Raw genomic sequence first — 17,584 nt, forward strand, 5'->3', positions numbered from 1 at the left:
AGTTTAGTTGTTCAAACTTCTTTAGTTAGTTTCACAAGACATGACAAACAAGTATACATGAATGAGGTGAGCGGACTTCCAGCTCAACCCCAGAGCCTTTCCTGCGAGCGGCATAATCCTGCGAGCGGTCGTCCCTACAAAGACAGTCGGAATGCCGGCCTCCACACTCACATCTCACGTGTCACCTCTCACGTACAGTATACATGTGAGCATATACATACATACATACATACATACATACATACATACATACATACATACATACATACATACATACATACATACATACATACATACATACATACATACATACATACATGTATGTAAACATACATACATACATACATACATACATACATACATACATACATACATACATACATACATACATACATACATATATATATATAGTATTTAACAACAATAGGCAGGCAAAGATTCAATAATGGACAGATACAGAAACTGATAGCACTTCCTTCTACAGTTGATGTGATGACAGACACAGCCATGGAGGATGACCAATAAAGGCCATAAATGTCATATACAGTAATTAATAGAAGTGACAAAGAGGAACAAGGTAGCTGACAAAACAGTGTGCTCTGCGGTAGTGATAAAGATCAAGATTGCAGATTGAATAATAATAACAAAATATCATATAGCCTGGCCACATAGTTTTTTTGGTCTTTAGAAGTATTTGGACATGGCTGTCCTGAAGTAGACACTATAACATTATTATGGGTAAGTTGGGTTTTAGAGCAACATTTCAGCAATATTCCAGCAACATCACGGCGGTGGACACCAGAAATAGGCTTCACACACTGTACCCATAAGGGGAATCGACACGGGCCTTCGGCGTGACGAACGAACGGTATGACCACTATTATTATCATATCATAGAGATATAATAGAGAATGTTATTTATGTTGCGTTCGTGCGAAAAAATGGATACATGGATCAGAACCTGTTCGGGAAAACAACACTTCTGAAAAACACAATCATTTTATGTTTTAGCTGAATTGTTCATAATGTCATATACTATCTTCTGGTTTACTATCTTTACAACGTACAGGTGTCAGTTGCTCTCACAATCCGATTCGCTATCACTCTATACACCCAGTTCAGTTAATACTGGAAACGCAAGTTTCTATTGCTGCTCGCTGCCTAAATCGTTATCGGAAGCATTAAACTATCTGTAGTACTTCTTGTAATACTTCTTAAAGTTAGTTAGGACATTGCTGACGATTTCTCGTTACAAAAATGTCAGACTTTGTCTCAGCTGTCTGGACATGTTGACAATCAGCTGACAAAGGTACACCTCTTCACAATAATAGACCCAACCAGATGTGACACGGTCAGGCAATGCATTAGGAGTCACTTGATCAGGTTAAGGAGAACAGGCTGAACAGACTCCACAATTGCAATCTCTGTCGATAGTTCGATGCATCGTTACAGCCCTGTGCTTGACTCCTCCACTCACAGATGCTTAACATACTCCTGTACAAGTATCGCAACAGTTTCAAGAAAAAGGTGAAAGATGGTTTATGAGTGTGAAGTTGTAAATATGGCACGACCGGTGACAGTGGGTATAGGCGAGGAGAGGGATCAAACGGCTCGTTGAAGATTATAGATTCCTGCACTTGTGTTGCAGCTTTGGCTAATCGGGACTTACGTGTTTATGGTTTCGTAATAGTTTCTAGTGCTGTAACTACACATCGAACTAACGATGGATTGCAATTGTGGAGTCTCCGATACCAGATAACAGTTTGTAGAATCGAAAAACTATCCGTGCAATAGGCGGTTGCAACAGACCATCGCCATCCCAGTAGTTGTCTCCCCCTCAATTATTTATTTTCTTTTTGTTTTTTTATTATTTATTTTATACATTTATTTATTATTTTATTGTTTGTTTTTTGTTGTTGTTGTTTTTATCTCATGTGGTATTATGCGTCCAAAGGATAAAACCACCTGTAATTCACTCTCCGGACAGAAGATGACTGGGCCACGAAGGCCTCCAAGCCAAGTTGAAAATGTGATTCCTTCATTTGTCAACATGTCTTCCCAAAGGTGTTTGGACCGATGGGGTGACATAAAGTGTTTGCTCGTCACGTCGAAGACCCGGGTTGGATTCCTCACATGGGTACAATTTGTGAAGCCCATTCCTGGAGCCCCTCACCAATATAAATATATGTATATATTGTTGGAATATTGCTAGAAGCGGCGTAAAACTAAACTCACTCAGCCAGTAGTGATATTTACCGGCAGTGTGGTGTCATGTTCAGGTATGAATGAACATTGGTTTGTGGCACTTTACAAATGCTCTGGTAATATCACGTCGGGGGCTGGACATATATTTATAAAGTGTACCAGTGTACAGGAATCGAGCTAGTCTTCGGCCTGACAAGCCAACACGTAACCACTGGGCTACCCTTTGGATGAATGGGTTGTGCAGACAGCAACCTTTGCATACGTTCAACAACTCGGTGAATATACGTGTTAACGTATCTTTAGAAACTGGATCCAGTGGTCAGAATCGCAGAAATCGTTCATGCAACATCATATCCCCGTTTCGATGCTCAAGAAGTCACTCAGTGGATTACCTACGATTATTTACAGACCTCCAAATGTCTAGAATAGTGAGTGTGGCATTAAACAATAAACAACCCAACACATTTCAGTCAACTTTTGCCAGTGAGTACGAGGGGTCTTCACAGCGCCATCATATAGCTAGAATATTGATGACATCTATGTGAAACAGCTAACAAGCATTTCTCAAAGGCGTGTGTGTTATCAGATCAGGTTGGGAAAACAGCTGGTTGGCGGTATCGATCAGTCCAGTGTTTTGAATACAGAATAAGTCTCATGTTGCCGAGTCAGTGCTTTACTTACATCAACTGCATCCTTATCACTGCTGAATCAGAGAACAGCGTTTGCGAAGGTGAAGGTCAAATTACTTTGGTGGAGCTTAGGGTATCCTTGTGGTGAGTTTAGTTGGTATTATTCCAGCTATATGGCAGCAGTCTGTAAATAATGGAGTCTGGACCAGACAATCCAGTGATCAAAAACGTGAGCATCCATGTACACAACTGGGATATTATGACATGTGGGTAGACTGGAGATCTAAGTCACTGGTGATGCTGACTTGGGTTTATTTCCCACATGGGTACATTGTGTGAAGCCCATTTCTGGTGTCCCGGGCTGTGATACTTGCGGAATATTGCTTGAAGTGATGCAACATGAAACTCACTCACTCATTACCCAATACAAGAAGAAAACAAATTCATCACTTGAAGTATTGACAGCTTTAATCATAAATATAATATTTGGATGTAAGTGTTGCATGGCCATTTATCTGCTTTGGCTTCAGACAGAGGTTTCAAACACTGTTACCTTTCAGAAAGGCAGGACACTGTGACATTGGACAGATTCAGTACCAGAACCCCAAAACCAATGTTGTACTGACAAGGAAATACACCTTATGTGATGACTACAAACCTTTGGTTGTATTACTGAGAAATATAAAACAACACAGGAAATGAATATCTACATTTAAGGCTGACAGGCCTAGAACTTAATGTGAATACACAATGCTGCACAGAACCAGGTGAGGTCATCCTATTTAGATAAAGATAAGATCAGACTACACAAATGTAAAAAGACTGGACAACGGTCATGAAGGACGTTTGAGTTAAGGTACATACATATTTAGGAAAGCTGATAACGTTCTGGCCATGTAAATCAAGCTACTCATTGGTTGTGTAGGGTTACATGAGTAGCAAAGCCTCATACAGTCCAGGCTTTCAGTCTGTATGGTCTTTCTCTCCTGTTGTCTGAACACTCAACCAAACCTACCCTGAAATCAGCTGAGTCATATTTGCCTTTTTTCTAATGAATTACAAAATACAAAAGGTAGGACCACTAATAACTACACACAATCCATATAACTGATTATTGATCATAATCATTTAAATAGTATCAGCATTGAATGTTCATGTTGTTTACATAAGGTGGTAATGCTGGACACAATCATTCAAGTAATGTTACACCCGAAGATGTGCACAAATATCAATATCATAATCAATGCTTCATATTCACCAGTAATGGAAGCTCGCAAAAAGGTCACCATGGTAATAACATCAGCAGCTAATTCCATGGCAACCACATCATGAAGACATTATGACATAAATGGACACACTACCAACACGTGAGATCAATACAAGTCTTGTGCTGGCAACGTTCTTAACATGATATACATTGATATACTGACAAATTCTGGACCGACTCAAAATGACAGCTGGCGTTTTCCGAAAAAATAAATTATGATATGTAATATCTTACTCATCAAAAAAGGTGCAAACTTACATAAAGGTGTCAGAAATAATACTGTTATTTACATTCATGACATTATAACTGATGCCACATATCTAAAACAGTCACATGAGTATCTGCGAGAGTGGTGATGGTGGTGGACCATGAGATATACTGCAGTCAGCCAGCAAGCCATGTGGATGCCAGCTTGACTATCTTAACATATGATGTGCTTTGTTCAGGTATGATGTAATGGCCACCAGTTAGAATGAATTATCTCCCTTGTCGCTATGTCCATTGCCTCACTGCTGGGCAAGGAAGGTCCGGATTCTCTGGAGTAGCTCCTTCTTCACGTTGTCTGGGACGAGAGCTGACATGAAACAAATAACAATTATCAAAAACACAAACAAAAGAGACTGAATAAGTCTTCTTTGAAATGATATATTTCATCAACGATTTACAAGCCACTCAACATGGGGAGAAAACTTACTCCATGGCTGCTAAAATTTCAGCATTAGTTCCTTAGCTGGAATTTAAAAATTAAAAAAAATTTTTTTTTTTAATTTAAAAATGACCATTTGTGTAGTTATATTGTTGCAAGTGATATAAAATATAACAGATTATGGCAATGACATGTATTTCACTGATACCTTGAACAATAAATATAATAAAGAGAGAGGCATTGTATTGAATGTACTGTCAAAATATCTGTTTGATTGTAGTGATGAAAATGTTGGTGTGTAAAATGATTTTCCTGTCGTGTAACAGTAAATATTGAAATGGCATGGATGAAATATTTTCAAAGAGCCCAGGTGGCATGCCTGATACTATACAGATAACATTCAACAGGATTCATTTAAAGGCTATAAATCAGATCAATATCAGACCACTAACAACTATCTTTGTATCCAATCAAACAGTTCAGCTATGGCCCTCAGTCTTACAGCTAAACATGAGCATGGCCATTTTGAATCCCAGTGCCACTGACAGGATATCTTGGTTTCGAGGATGATATAGTTTGTGGGATAGTGTGTGAGTTAGTGTATTAGTCAAGGACCAGTGTAGCTTAATCAGCCTCGAAGTCATGATAGCATCCAGGAAATCTGAGTCAATTAATGGTTAAAATCATGTTTTATCAACTACAAAACTGAAATGATACATTGTTGTGATGTTTAAAGTCAGGATCATCAAAAGGTATGGGCAGACATGTTTTCACAAGGACACATCTACATAACCTGTTTTGTGCCCTATGGCACCCTTGGAAAAAAAATTGCATTTCTCTTCCTATTAAGTATATAGGGACGCATGTTATTGTCATGAGTGTGGCATGCATAAGTATATAGTAATGTATGTTTTTGTGTGTACATACATCCAGAACAAAGCATGCAAATGATGTTTCACTGCAATCTGGACAACTACAGCTACAGGTGTGTATAATACCTGTCTAACCATGCTTATGCTTACATCCTGAATAATTCTTGATTTTAAACGGATCATGATGATAACCTTATGTGAAAGGAAAGACTAAAGTCGAGTAAAGAGACCAGTTTAGAGATTCTACCAAGATTACAATCATGTGGATGCTGATTGCACAAACATAGTAATTAGCAATGAATCTGGGAATGTAACAAAGGTGATGCATGGTAGCTAAGGAGAGGAGCTTTACACAACTGAGTATGGTAACTATGGTCATGATGGTAGGAAACCTAGTACAATGTGTCCTTATAGCTAAGGGAGAGAACTCTGAATAGTGTACTCTAGCATCTAAAGGCATCTCTGCATAATGCATCATGGCATCTAAGGGAGGCAACCCTTCACACAACGCTTTGTAAAGTGTTTGGGCCTACCTCTGCCTTTAGGTGTGATCTCTGCTACTAGGTCGTCAACAGTGATGTGCTCCAGGCCCTTCTGTTGAACAATCTCTGTGTGACAAGACAACAACAATCAATAAACAACAAAAGGAACAAATTCACTTCTTACACAAATCACAAGCTTCCAGGGCTTGAATTACCTGTGCCAACACTGCCACTCTGTGATCATATGACAAGACCATGGACAAAATGGGTACATTCAAACATAGTCAAGTCATGCAGACATGCATATCCCCTGTATTTGTACCCAATGTTCTGTAAATCAATGTTTCAGTTAGTAAGTATACAAACTCCACATCCCCTGAATATCATCTGTTTACAGACAGAATGGAGTTGATTGAAGATTAGCTGAGGTGCGTCTATCCTTTCACTAGAGTGTGTCATATAATAATGACAAATTCAATCACAAGGATCCCAGGGACAGGAATATGGACTGCTGATACAAAACATACTAGTAGGTTCTCATTTAATACACAGCATTGACTCTTATTTTATACCATGTTTTCTGTTTAAAAAAAACACTAATTCTCAGTAAGATTCAGATAAGAACAGGCACTCCACAATTACAGAAACTTGTGAATCAAGCATTAAACTCCAAAGGTCCACATACAGAAGCTGTATTGGAGAAAAACTGTAAAGCAGATGTGTTGATTTCTCACAGTGAGGAACAATTCATTGAATTCTGAGACTGATATTTCAGTATTTTCACAATGCTTTTCAAAATCGACTTTTTGAAAACATTATGTAAACACCAGGTACTTTACATGTGTTTGTTATGGTTCTAATAAAATTTGTTTGAAATATATAACACTTAGAATTGATAAATGTTTCAGGCATTTCTTTTGGTATATAAGAAAGAAAAATCACACTCTTAGATCCAGCTGAAAATAACTTCTGCTGCATTTTAACCTACATGAGACTTATGAACTGTGTTGTCAACCATTTCTGAGTTAGCTTCCATACTTTATGAACATCTGAAAACATTAATACAAACTTGAACACAATGCTAAAGAGAAACTTTCTAGAACCCATTCACATCAGCTGAGCAGAAGATGCATGTTTTATCGTTATAAGAGGTGATTTATGGGATTGGGTAGTCAGACTTGCTGACTTCGTTGACACATCATCCTATCTCGCTTACACAGATCAATGCACATGCTTTTGATCACTTGATTGTCTGGTTCTGACTCATTTATTTATTTTACAGATCATCGCCATGTAGCTATAATATTGCTGAATATGGCATTAAATAGCCACTAACCCAAATTCAGGCACTTATGAGATGCAAATTCCTGCGTCCTATACGCATAAAAATGAAAAAAGGACTAAATAATATTTATTATTGCATCCACAAGGATTCAGGAAAAATCCAAATACTTTTTGTAAAACTTTCAATCAAGTAACAATACGTGATCACCGAGTCTGATACTAGCTGGGTTATGGTATCATTTGTATTTTAATTCCTGTGATGATTATGATAAACAATAACAGTAACTGATTTACCCAATATTACAACATAGTATAAATAATAATATTTAAGTGTCTGGGACCCCCCATTTTGTAGTCCAGGACCTCTGAAAATTTGGAGTCCTTTGGACCCTGCAAAATAGGACTCAAAGTAAATCCCTGCAAACTATTCCCATATGGTCACTGGGAGCCTGCTTGCAAACTCTACTCCAGCTTGTAGGCTATGACTCCATATAAAATATAACACATGCCTCATCCAACACTTGCAGTAGTTAGTATGCTGTCTGCAAATAGGCCACAGATCAGCCTCAGTGCTACATCCATATCAGCAGCAGCTTTTAGGTAGTGACACCAAATCGAATACCGCATGTCATGTGTGTAGACACATGCAGTAGATTGTATGTGATGACTACTAGCTGAGCACCATATCGGTTTTGCTCAACACCTTCAGGAGTTTGCATACTGTGATTTGTGATTAACTGCAGGAGCCATCTCTGCCATCATGTCCTCAACATTGCTTGTCAGATATGTCAGTTAACATTGAGGGACTCACCCTTGCAGTACTGTTTGAGTTCCTCTCTCCACCCACATTCAATCAGTCGAGTGCGCAACAACTCCTTCAGTCTGCATGAACAAAATACCATGTATATAGTAACCATTTTACAAAATACAATGTTTGCACTAACCATTCTACAAAACACCAGATACTAATAAAACTTAACAGCAATTAGCAAGCAGATTATTCTGTTTTTACATCAGAATCCAGATGTCAAGGTAGTGAGATTGTACAAGTACCTGTACTTCTCAACATTCTCAAGATTTAAATCTTAAATTGTAAGTGTTACCCCACCTGTCTCTCTCGCCAGTCTCAACCAACTTCTGGTTAATGGTGGCTCTCATTTGAGCATCCTTGATCTTTCTTTCTTGAAGGCTAAAATAGTCAACACATGTCAAATTACGGTGATTTTTTATCCTTAACTCCAGCTGATCTTTAATTAACATAATCAAATACATCATCCTGAAAACAAGTATCAATATGTCTAGGCGTCCTGCATCTGTGGCTGTAATAGCCTTGTCTTTTTCATAGAATTTGATTGCTTATTGAACCAATGTTAATGGACACTGTGATAAATCTAATCATGCCAATGATAACTACACTATTCATCCCCACAATAATCATGCACCTGAGCAAAATGTATGTTGGCACATGAAGTTATAAAGTTTCTTTTAAAAAATCACATGATTTTTGGACAATTATTCATCCATTGGGAGACCGATCTGAATGAGATATTGACACAAGACTTTTGAGCTCAGGATACTCAAGAAACGTTTGCAATAGGCTCTGCTACACTGGCATGTTGGCACAATGCCTGCGCCTGGAGGCAATGACAATACGCCTCACCAGCACGTTGATAACGTTCTCATAAAGTTCTTGTCCTCCCATATGGCATCATGCCCTCAATAAATAAAATCCGTAGCCTCAGTCGGTTTTCCTGTCCTGCATCATGTTTGCATGTCTACTGGGTGGTCGCAAAACACCCCGAACGCAAATTGATTTGACACCTATTTCGTCTGTTTCACAGTCTGTCTCAACTTTTATCCACCTGTTTTAAAAATTCTTTCAAGTGATAACAAAAAGGCCGGAATAGTCTAAAATACATGAAAATACCCACATATCAACTTAATTTACAGCAAATATATTTCTCCTCCCTCAATGTCTTAAATTAGTCCTTAATTTGGAAATCTGTTCGTAGTTCACACCGAAATGATACTTACTCCGCCATCTTGGAATTTCAGACTCCTTGAAAGAAGAGCTCCACGGGGAGTAATCATTATATACAGACAGTCGACCATCCCTAAAGTAGAGGCATGCCAGTTTCTCGACGTTCCAATTGAGACATTAGAGAAACACCTATTTCATTTGCTGACGACAGGTTTATAAGAAATACATAGCAATAAATTAATGAAATTTAGAGAGTGGCCTTTCCTGCATTTGATTAACGGCGGATGTCAGAGACTCATCCACTATTTTAACAGGTGGAGTAGGGTGGTTGTCGACGTTACTATATAACATCAAATTGAGGTCTATATGGTGTGTCCAAAGGAATCCAGGGTGTTTTCCCTGAAAGAAGACACCGAAAACCGCGTTATTTATTCTATTTTACTGGTTATTTTATTCACCTCGGTCTCCTGACTTTGCTTAGCAGCTTCCCTATCTGTGACCTATTTTTGTTAATGAAAGAATGACTTGTTATTTCTCTCACCGAACACAGAAAATAAATGCAGTCGGAAATAATCGATTCAGGACCAGATAACCCAATGATTGATATCATAAGCATTGATGTCGATGTGGACATTATGACATGCATAAAGTCAGGGATACGAAACACCTTGCGACCATCATGAGTTGCTGAAGATCAATTCTCACACGATCTTCACGGGTCATTGCTCATTTTCATAGTATCAATGAACAGAACAGGCTGCGCGACATTCCTTAAATTCGTCCACATTGATGCAACTTAGAACTTATCTTAACCGCACCTAACTTCTTTGAGTGGCCTTTAGAAGCTGGTACGACGAAGAGGAACATTTTTTATACAAAGACAACTTCTTTAATACAGTAGATATACTCTTTTCTTCGCGAAACACACCCGTCGTACGGCGTCGTACGATTCTCTAGTATGAAGAAATTGTTGATTGAAAATATCTCCAAGGGATAAAAATATGTGAAATGACTTATACCCGGTGTGTTGATTATCTATGTCTTGCTATGGATGCCCAGGGTAAACCGGAAAGGTGTGTCCACTCTTAATGAACATGGCCTAAGGACATACCTCAGTACCGACTCTTCCTCGTCCAGTCCGCCCTGCTGAGACGATGTGAACTCCTTTTGGGATGTACACTCATTACTCGTGAAATTAACTGTCAGTAATACTATATGCCGTTGTCTATTAATACAGTTTATAACTGCGTGACACCAAATCCAAACAGGGTTTGTATGATTGATCTGACATCTGCGACATATGTCATATTTGGGATTACACTTTGTTAGTAAAGTACAAATTCGTGTCCTCTTTTGGTTGAGTCCCATTCGGGATTCGAACCCACACCCTGAGAGTCGGGCACCAGTCAGGCAGGTTACGAACTCTATTTTTCACTTACTGCCTTCAATTTCCTGTATTAAAGGTTATCCTGTTTTTTAAACTGTGTAATAAAAAAAATAATCAGAAAAGTTGAAAAATAGTAACAGATCTGGATTTTATTTCACATACACACTTATATCTAAATTGTATGGTGAAAAGATCAACGATTTAACGTTAGTCTGAATCACTTGGAATTGACATAATAATCACTCCCTTGTGTTTACGCATAGTAACGTGACGTCACAAAACATGCTCTATGGCGGTAGTGGTCGTCCGCACGCATGGATGTTGACTATCGCATTGCGATGACAGCGGCTTTAGCGTGAAAGGAGAGGAGCCGAGAATGGCGCATTACGCGCTTAAAGACACAGGTAAGGGGGTGCACTAGTTCTGTTTGGTTGTCAATTCCCCCAAACATAGAAAATTGTAATTTAGCCTCATTCATGCTGGATGTAGTAGACCTATTGCCAGTATTTGTGCTACAGTTGCCTAAATATTATTTTTGCGATTTTAAAATGAAAATATGAATCAAATACAAGATGCATGTATGTTGACGGCTGATTCAGGTAATGCGTTTGTAGACCCTTGACGTTACTGCAGGGTGCTATTTATTTGAAAGGAACCGTACTTTACGGTGAGTGAGTGAGTGAGTGAGAATTTAAGGTCACCTCGACAATGTTTCAGCCATATAGAAAGGTTTTGCTTACACACACAAAAAAAATATTTTCTTAAATAACCAGACATTGAATGACTTTAAAAGAACTAGAGTATCACATATAGTTTTTAAAACTCCATTTCTGCTGAAATACAGGCACAAATGAAAGATGCAAACAGAATGTTCATTGTGTGTGTTTATGAACAAAATATGAAATTTGTAATGAGGAAATCTAAGAAAGTGAATATCTTAGTATTAACATATACATATATCTGGGAACAAACCTGGATGGAAATTTTGCTGAGCATTGCCACCCAAAAAATTTATAACAGATTCAGGTATAAAAAATTACAATGTATTCCTGAAATATGAGAGATATCTGAAGTTAACAAAATTTTCACACAATATGAGAGCCCATGCAGCTAAATAATGATCCCTACGAGTTTATTTAAGACATAATTTGACACTGTTAACTTCATGTAAAAAATTCCGTATTACTCTATATTATGTATTAATAAATGTTACACTGAAGGTGAATAATATCCCTTGGTCTCATTATATGAATAAATGTCAAACTAGGACAAACACATACATTACAACTGCTTTTGTATAACAGGCAACAATAACAGAACAAGCTTATTTTGGTTCACATGTGAGCTCATTTAATCATTTTCCCTTGTCAGCTAGATGAAGGTTGTACCATATGTGTGACTTACAGTGGTGGAGGTAGTGGTCATGGAGGTCAGTATCAGCCCCAAGTCAGTCATGTGAGAGGCTCAGTACTGTTTGTCCCATTCTTAGCTTAATGCACCGGACAAACACTGTCGTTGAGAGTGTGTGTACTTATCAGGGTTTGGTACGTGTACAATTTCTTCGGATCTGAGCTGATAATTGATTTGTTTGGAGCTCACTTGATAGGCCACTGGAAGCCTTTCAGGTTTTGGCCTCTGCTGAGATGGAAAACAAACTAATTTTGGGACTAACCACTCAACATATGAGTATACTTTCACGTTTGAAAGTAGCTTAGTGGTTGAAGGGTTCACTTATGACACTGAAGTATAGGTTTGATTCCCTGAATGGTACAAACTGTGAGCCTGTTTCTGTTGTTTCCATGAGATGCAAGAGATATACTCACACTTTGTAAGGATAACCGTTTGATATCCCATCACTTGTGGACATGTGTGGACGTGGTGCCTCACGACCACAACTGTACAGATATTGACTGATGCACCAAGGAAAATGTAGAAATGTTTCTCTCTGTAGCCTAGTGGTTAAAGTGCTCTCTCATCACAACAAAGAACTATGTTCGATTCCCCACATGGTACAATGTTTGAAACCTGTTCAGATGTTTCTTGCTGTGATATTGCTGGAATATTCTAAAAGCTGTGTAAAATCATACTAAGTCATACTAACTCTTACACCCCACTTCAGTCCATTTATCATTTAAAAAACATTTTGTATCAAAATTAGACATTTTGGGTTTAGTTTAGTCTCTTCACAGTTCATGTGCATCCATGTTTTAAAGGGCCCATACTAAGCATATTAACTTTCGTTGTTCACACTGCACACTTCTTGTCACTTTCTTGGTAACTGTCCATGTGAATTTGAGCAGATTTGTCAATAATTCTGTTTTGATGTAATATGCAATCAGTGGTTGATCAGTGCATGTCAGAGTTCCTTCACTAAATTACAAAGTTCCCATTCAAACAAGAAAATCTCTTTCTATGATAATCATAAGCTATCATACGCAGTATAATATTTGCTGTCACACTGCCACCTAAATTTCAATACCTGAGACTGTCAAAGTATATTATCAAGAGTCTCTATGACTCGCAAGTATAAACCTTGATAAACCCATGGAGTAGAGTGTATGTTTAATATTCAGTCGGCCAGATGGTTGTATAGTTGTCAGCTCAAGAGGACTTTGTTCAGAGTACACTTGAGGATGTATATAAGTCATAACTTTCTGGTTGCTAGTTCCATTTATTATGTGGCAAGCTGGGTTCTGTGTGATAAGTAAGTTGTTATGAATGTCAGGTATTTAATAAATCTTCTACAGGTGGATCAGTTGCCAGAACTAAAAATGTACACAAGCCTGATTCACTGATGTTTAAAGCTGCAGCAATATCTCCAAGTCCTGTTAACAAGGTCAGTGGTGTATAGTTACAATCCACACCATTTTGGAGAAATTACATGAAATGACGCTTTGTAACCATCTGATCCTTATTTTGCTCAGCCATAATGTTTTGTTTGTTGATTAATACCACACTCAGCAATATTCCAGCTATATGGTGGTGGTCTATGAATAATCATCTGGACCAGACAATCCAGTGATCAGCCCCATGAACATCAATCTACACAAATGGGTTACACTGACGTATGACAACCAAGTCAGCGAGTCTGGTCACCTTATCCTATTTGTTACCTCTTATGACAATCAACAGTTACTTATGATCAGTTCTAACCAAGATTTTCACGAGTCAGTAGCACTGATGGAAGTAAGGGCTCTACCCTGGAATCCAAGTTTGATGCTGCAGTCAGATGTTTTCAGCTTTATCACAACTGCCTGTAAGTAACAGCAAATGAGTGCATATACAGTATGGTTCAAAATTATTGAGAATAGCTAAAGCATTTCATATTATTAAACGAGACCAAATCAGATAAAACTGAATGTATTGTGAAAGTGAACTGACCTTTTCATGTTGTGTAGGTAACAATTTAATATTTTATCAAGTCTCCTTGAGCTTCACGGCACAGTCTAAGACGGGTAGGCATACTTCCTATCAAAGAGGTTAGTGTCTCGTGAGTTATGCTGTCCCAGTATCGGACCACTTCTCTCTTCATGTCTTCAATTTTTGTCAACCCCTTTTGATTCACACATTCCTTCATCATCCCCCAAATGTTCTCAGTGGGATTTAAGTCAGGACTATATGCAGGAAATGGTAATGCAGTCACATTTTTCTCCTGAAACCACTGCTTGGCATGTTTTGCGGTGTGTTTAGGATCATTATCTTGCTGCAAAATCCAGTCATTTCCATAAAACACATGTGCACTTGGAAGGAGAAAATTATCTAATATGTTAGTGTAGCGTTGACTTGTCAGATTTCCCTCAAACACACACAGCGGGGTCGTTCCTAATAAGGATATCCCTCCCCATACATGAAACTTTGGGCTGTATTTAGGTCGTCGATACAACGGTGCTGACGCAGACTTTGTCCATATTTTCACATTATTGAGATATACCCATACTGAGCTTTCATCAGTAAAAATCACATTTTCCCAGTCAAAGTTTTCATGTGCCAAACACGACTCAACACGCCTGTCTTTATGTTCTTGTTTCATGAGAGGAGAAGGAATTCCAGTCTTTTTCTCCCATCCAAGATCAATCAAATTTCTTCTAACTGTAGATTTTGATACAACTGTTGATCCCCTTTCTATCATTTCATACCTGATGTTGGAGATGCTTGCCCTTTGCTTTTTAGACGCTAAAATTCCCAGCCGGACGCGATCTGAGAAGTCCAATTTTCTGGGTCTCCCTGCTCCTTTCTGGTGCCCAAAATCTATTCCCTCTTTAAAATTCTTCCTAATCCTATACACAGTAGAAAGAGGAGTTCCTGTTGTCTCTGCCAGTGTATTTACATCATCAATTCCTTGATTACACAACTCAAAAATCAACCTTCTTTTATCTTCAGCAGACATTGTTGACAGTGCTGAGGAAAATGACGTCTGCTACAAATTCAGGGGAGGTAACTCTAATTGTACTATACTCAGTAGGCCAAGATGAGTTACCTCCCTTATACCATTACTTAGTTTTAAGTATCAGTGAATCAGTTGAGGTGTTAGGATAGCTCAAAGTAAGAAGAAAAATTCTCAATAATTATGAACCAGACTATAGATGCAGCAACATTCCAGCAATATCATGACAGGACACACCAGAAATGGATGTCACACATTGTACCTATTTGGGGAATCAAACTCGGGTGTTTGGCATGATGAGTTAACACTTTAATCACTAGGCTACCCCATTGCTCTGTAAATAATGGACTCAAGATAGGGCGATTCAGTCATATGGGGCATTAGAGACTTATCTCTCATTGAATGATGATTTAATTGCAGGGTCTGATTTTTTTATAGAACCTGCAACAACATGAATTAATCATTCGCACTCTGCACCATGTTATTAACAATCTTATCACTGTCACTGACAACAAGCTATTCTGTATTGACAGAATGAGAGAGATATTGAGGTATTTTCTTTTCCACTTGACAAAATCAGCTTGTCCACCATTTTAAGTGACACAGAGCAGAGTGAACCCTGGCCTTTCAAGAAGTGTCAGAAGATATGTACACAGTGTGTGGCCTATGTAACTGATTACTGAGCATAGAAACAGACCAGTGTACTTTTTCTGCTTCTGGTAGTTGATTCACCTGATACACATGATAGAAAACTTATTAAATACCTGAAATTAATACCTATAAAACTGCTCATGGTGGAAGATGTTAAGTGCGCTAGATGCAAGCTGACAACAAGGGTTACCTGCACTCGCAACAGTTTATCTGTACTGGTGCAGAATGGATATAGCAAAATGGATCCTTGGCTATGCATTGACGAGTAGAGAGTTTTATGTAGATACTACCAACAAGGGTACAACTATCATTAAAAAAAAATTCTTAAATTCTCACTAACCAGTACAAAAATCTTAGGTAACCCATGCTTGTCTTAACAGGTGACTAAGGAGATTGGACTGGACTTGGTATACACATGCCATCATATCCCAGTTGTGTAGATCAATGTTCATGCTGTTGATCACTGGATTGTCTGGTCCAGACCCGACTATTTACAGACCACTGCCATATAGTTGGAATATTGCTGAGTGCGGTGTAAAAGTAGTTTTACTCACTCACTCTCACACCTCCTGCAGTAACATTTTGCCCCTAGTTGCCTGACTGACAGATTAACGGATGTCTCCAGAATAGATGGACATTACATCTTTCAAAACTGTAGTAGGGACAACCAATACATTTGTACTGAGTGAGACTTATGGAGGGATGTACCCTTCAGATTAAAGCATTAGTAAAATCTGTAGCTTCTTAACACTTTGTGCTCTCCAAGGTGAAATAGGTACTGGATGCTTGTTAGCCTACAAAATGATGGTCAGGCTTCGTGCCTGACTTACATTGTCTTACTAAACCCTGACAACATTGGACCAGTTTTATTGGTCAGTAGTTTTTATGTCTGATAGAATGGTTTATGGACTGATGTAATCTACCTTGAGTATATGTTGTGTGTGACGTTTAACAAATTAAACAACGTAAATATCGAGAGTGTGAAATTTACACTGGCCCTGTGGTCCCCCACAGGACCACTAATTACTGCCCACTCACTGGTCCTGTGGCCTAGTGGGAAGTTTTGAAAGCTTTTTTTCCCCTTGATATGTTTACAGCCCTAATTAGGAAATTAGATTTTATCTTTGACAATCTGAACCCTTTCAAGTATGCTACTATTAGATGGCAAGAATAGCATGAATAAAAAACGACAAACTTGTTTGTATGTACTAGGTTTCTGGGTAATTCCCAGTTCAAACTTCTCATACAACAGCATGCACCCCACACCCCCACAAAGTCAATATTTACAACCACTTAGGTAAGTACGGATCAGTTTCCATTATAAAAAGTGATTTGCAGACACAAGTCCTTCATACACGTCCTAATATGTCAGTAAGTACGTCGGTAGATTACGTGTGTTCATTGACCATGAATAGCTCCATTGTCGTCCTGTATGGAGGTAACATGGCCCGTCACATCTACAATACAATCACCTGGTGGATTTGTCAGTATTGACAAGAGGATCACTCAGGTCTAAAGACAAGGCTGGTAATAACTTGAGACCAGTAGGCTAAATGCTCTGGAGACGCATACTGGATATTCTGACGGGGAAACAGGAGTACATGCATGTCGGGATAGAGTGAAACACTGTCATCTCTGTTGAGGTATGTTCCAATCTCTATGAGGGATATTAGGATATATGTGGATTAGGATAGCATTGACTTTGATTAACTGCGATTGTACTGATCTGAAGGAGATGGATGATATTTAGTCCTTTATGGAAGTGCACTGTGGAGTGGGTAATGGTCAGAGTTTGG

At 38.5% G+C, this 17,584-nt stretch overlaps 2 protein-coding genes across 5 annotated transcripts in view; one reads left to right on the top strand and one right to left on the bottom strand.

Moving 5' to 3' along the window:
* Positions 1 to 3,284: 3,284 nt before the first annotated feature.
* On the bottom strand, positions 3,285 to 9,470 carry LOC137257742 (transcription and mRNA export factor ENY2-like). The gene is made up of 5 exons (XM_067795158.1): positions 9,420 to 9,470; positions 8,494 to 8,574; positions 8,197 to 8,267; positions 6,153 to 6,227; positions 3,285 to 4,675 (listed from the first exon to the last, which is right to left on the bottom strand). Exons 1-5 carry the CDS (start codon positions 9,425 to 9,427, stop codon positions 4,608 to 4,610), a joined length of 303 nt encoding a protein of 100 aa, XP_067651259.1. The 5' UTR covers positions 9,428 to 9,470; the 3' UTR covers positions 3,285 to 4,607.
* Positions 9,471 to 11,020: 1,550 nt separating this feature from the next.
* Positions 11,021 to 17,584, top strand: part of LOC137258394 (dentin matrix acidic phosphoprotein 1-like) — a 34,067-nt gene continuing 27,503 nt past the window's right edge. For 2 of the 4 annotated variants that reach the window (XM_067796056.1, XM_067796057.1), the window contains exon 1: positions 11,031 to 11,157. In XM_067796056.1, the coding sequence (XP_067652157.1) occupies positions 11,130 to 11,157 (28 nt within the window). In that variant the 5' untranslated portion in view covers positions 11,031 to 11,129. Of the gene's footprint in view, positions 11,158 to 17,124; positions 17,432 to 17,584 lie in introns of those variants that run through there. The other 2 variants (XM_067796055.1, XM_067796058.1) reach the window with 2 other exon arrangements.

Source organism: Haliotis asinina, chromosome 12 (genome assembly GCF_037392515.1).
Source record: "Haliotis asinina isolate JCU_RB_2024 chromosome 12, JCU_Hal_asi_v2, whole genome shotgun sequence".
NCBI lineage: Eukaryota > Metazoa > Mollusca > Gastropoda > Lepetellida > Haliotidae > Haliotis > Haliotis asinina.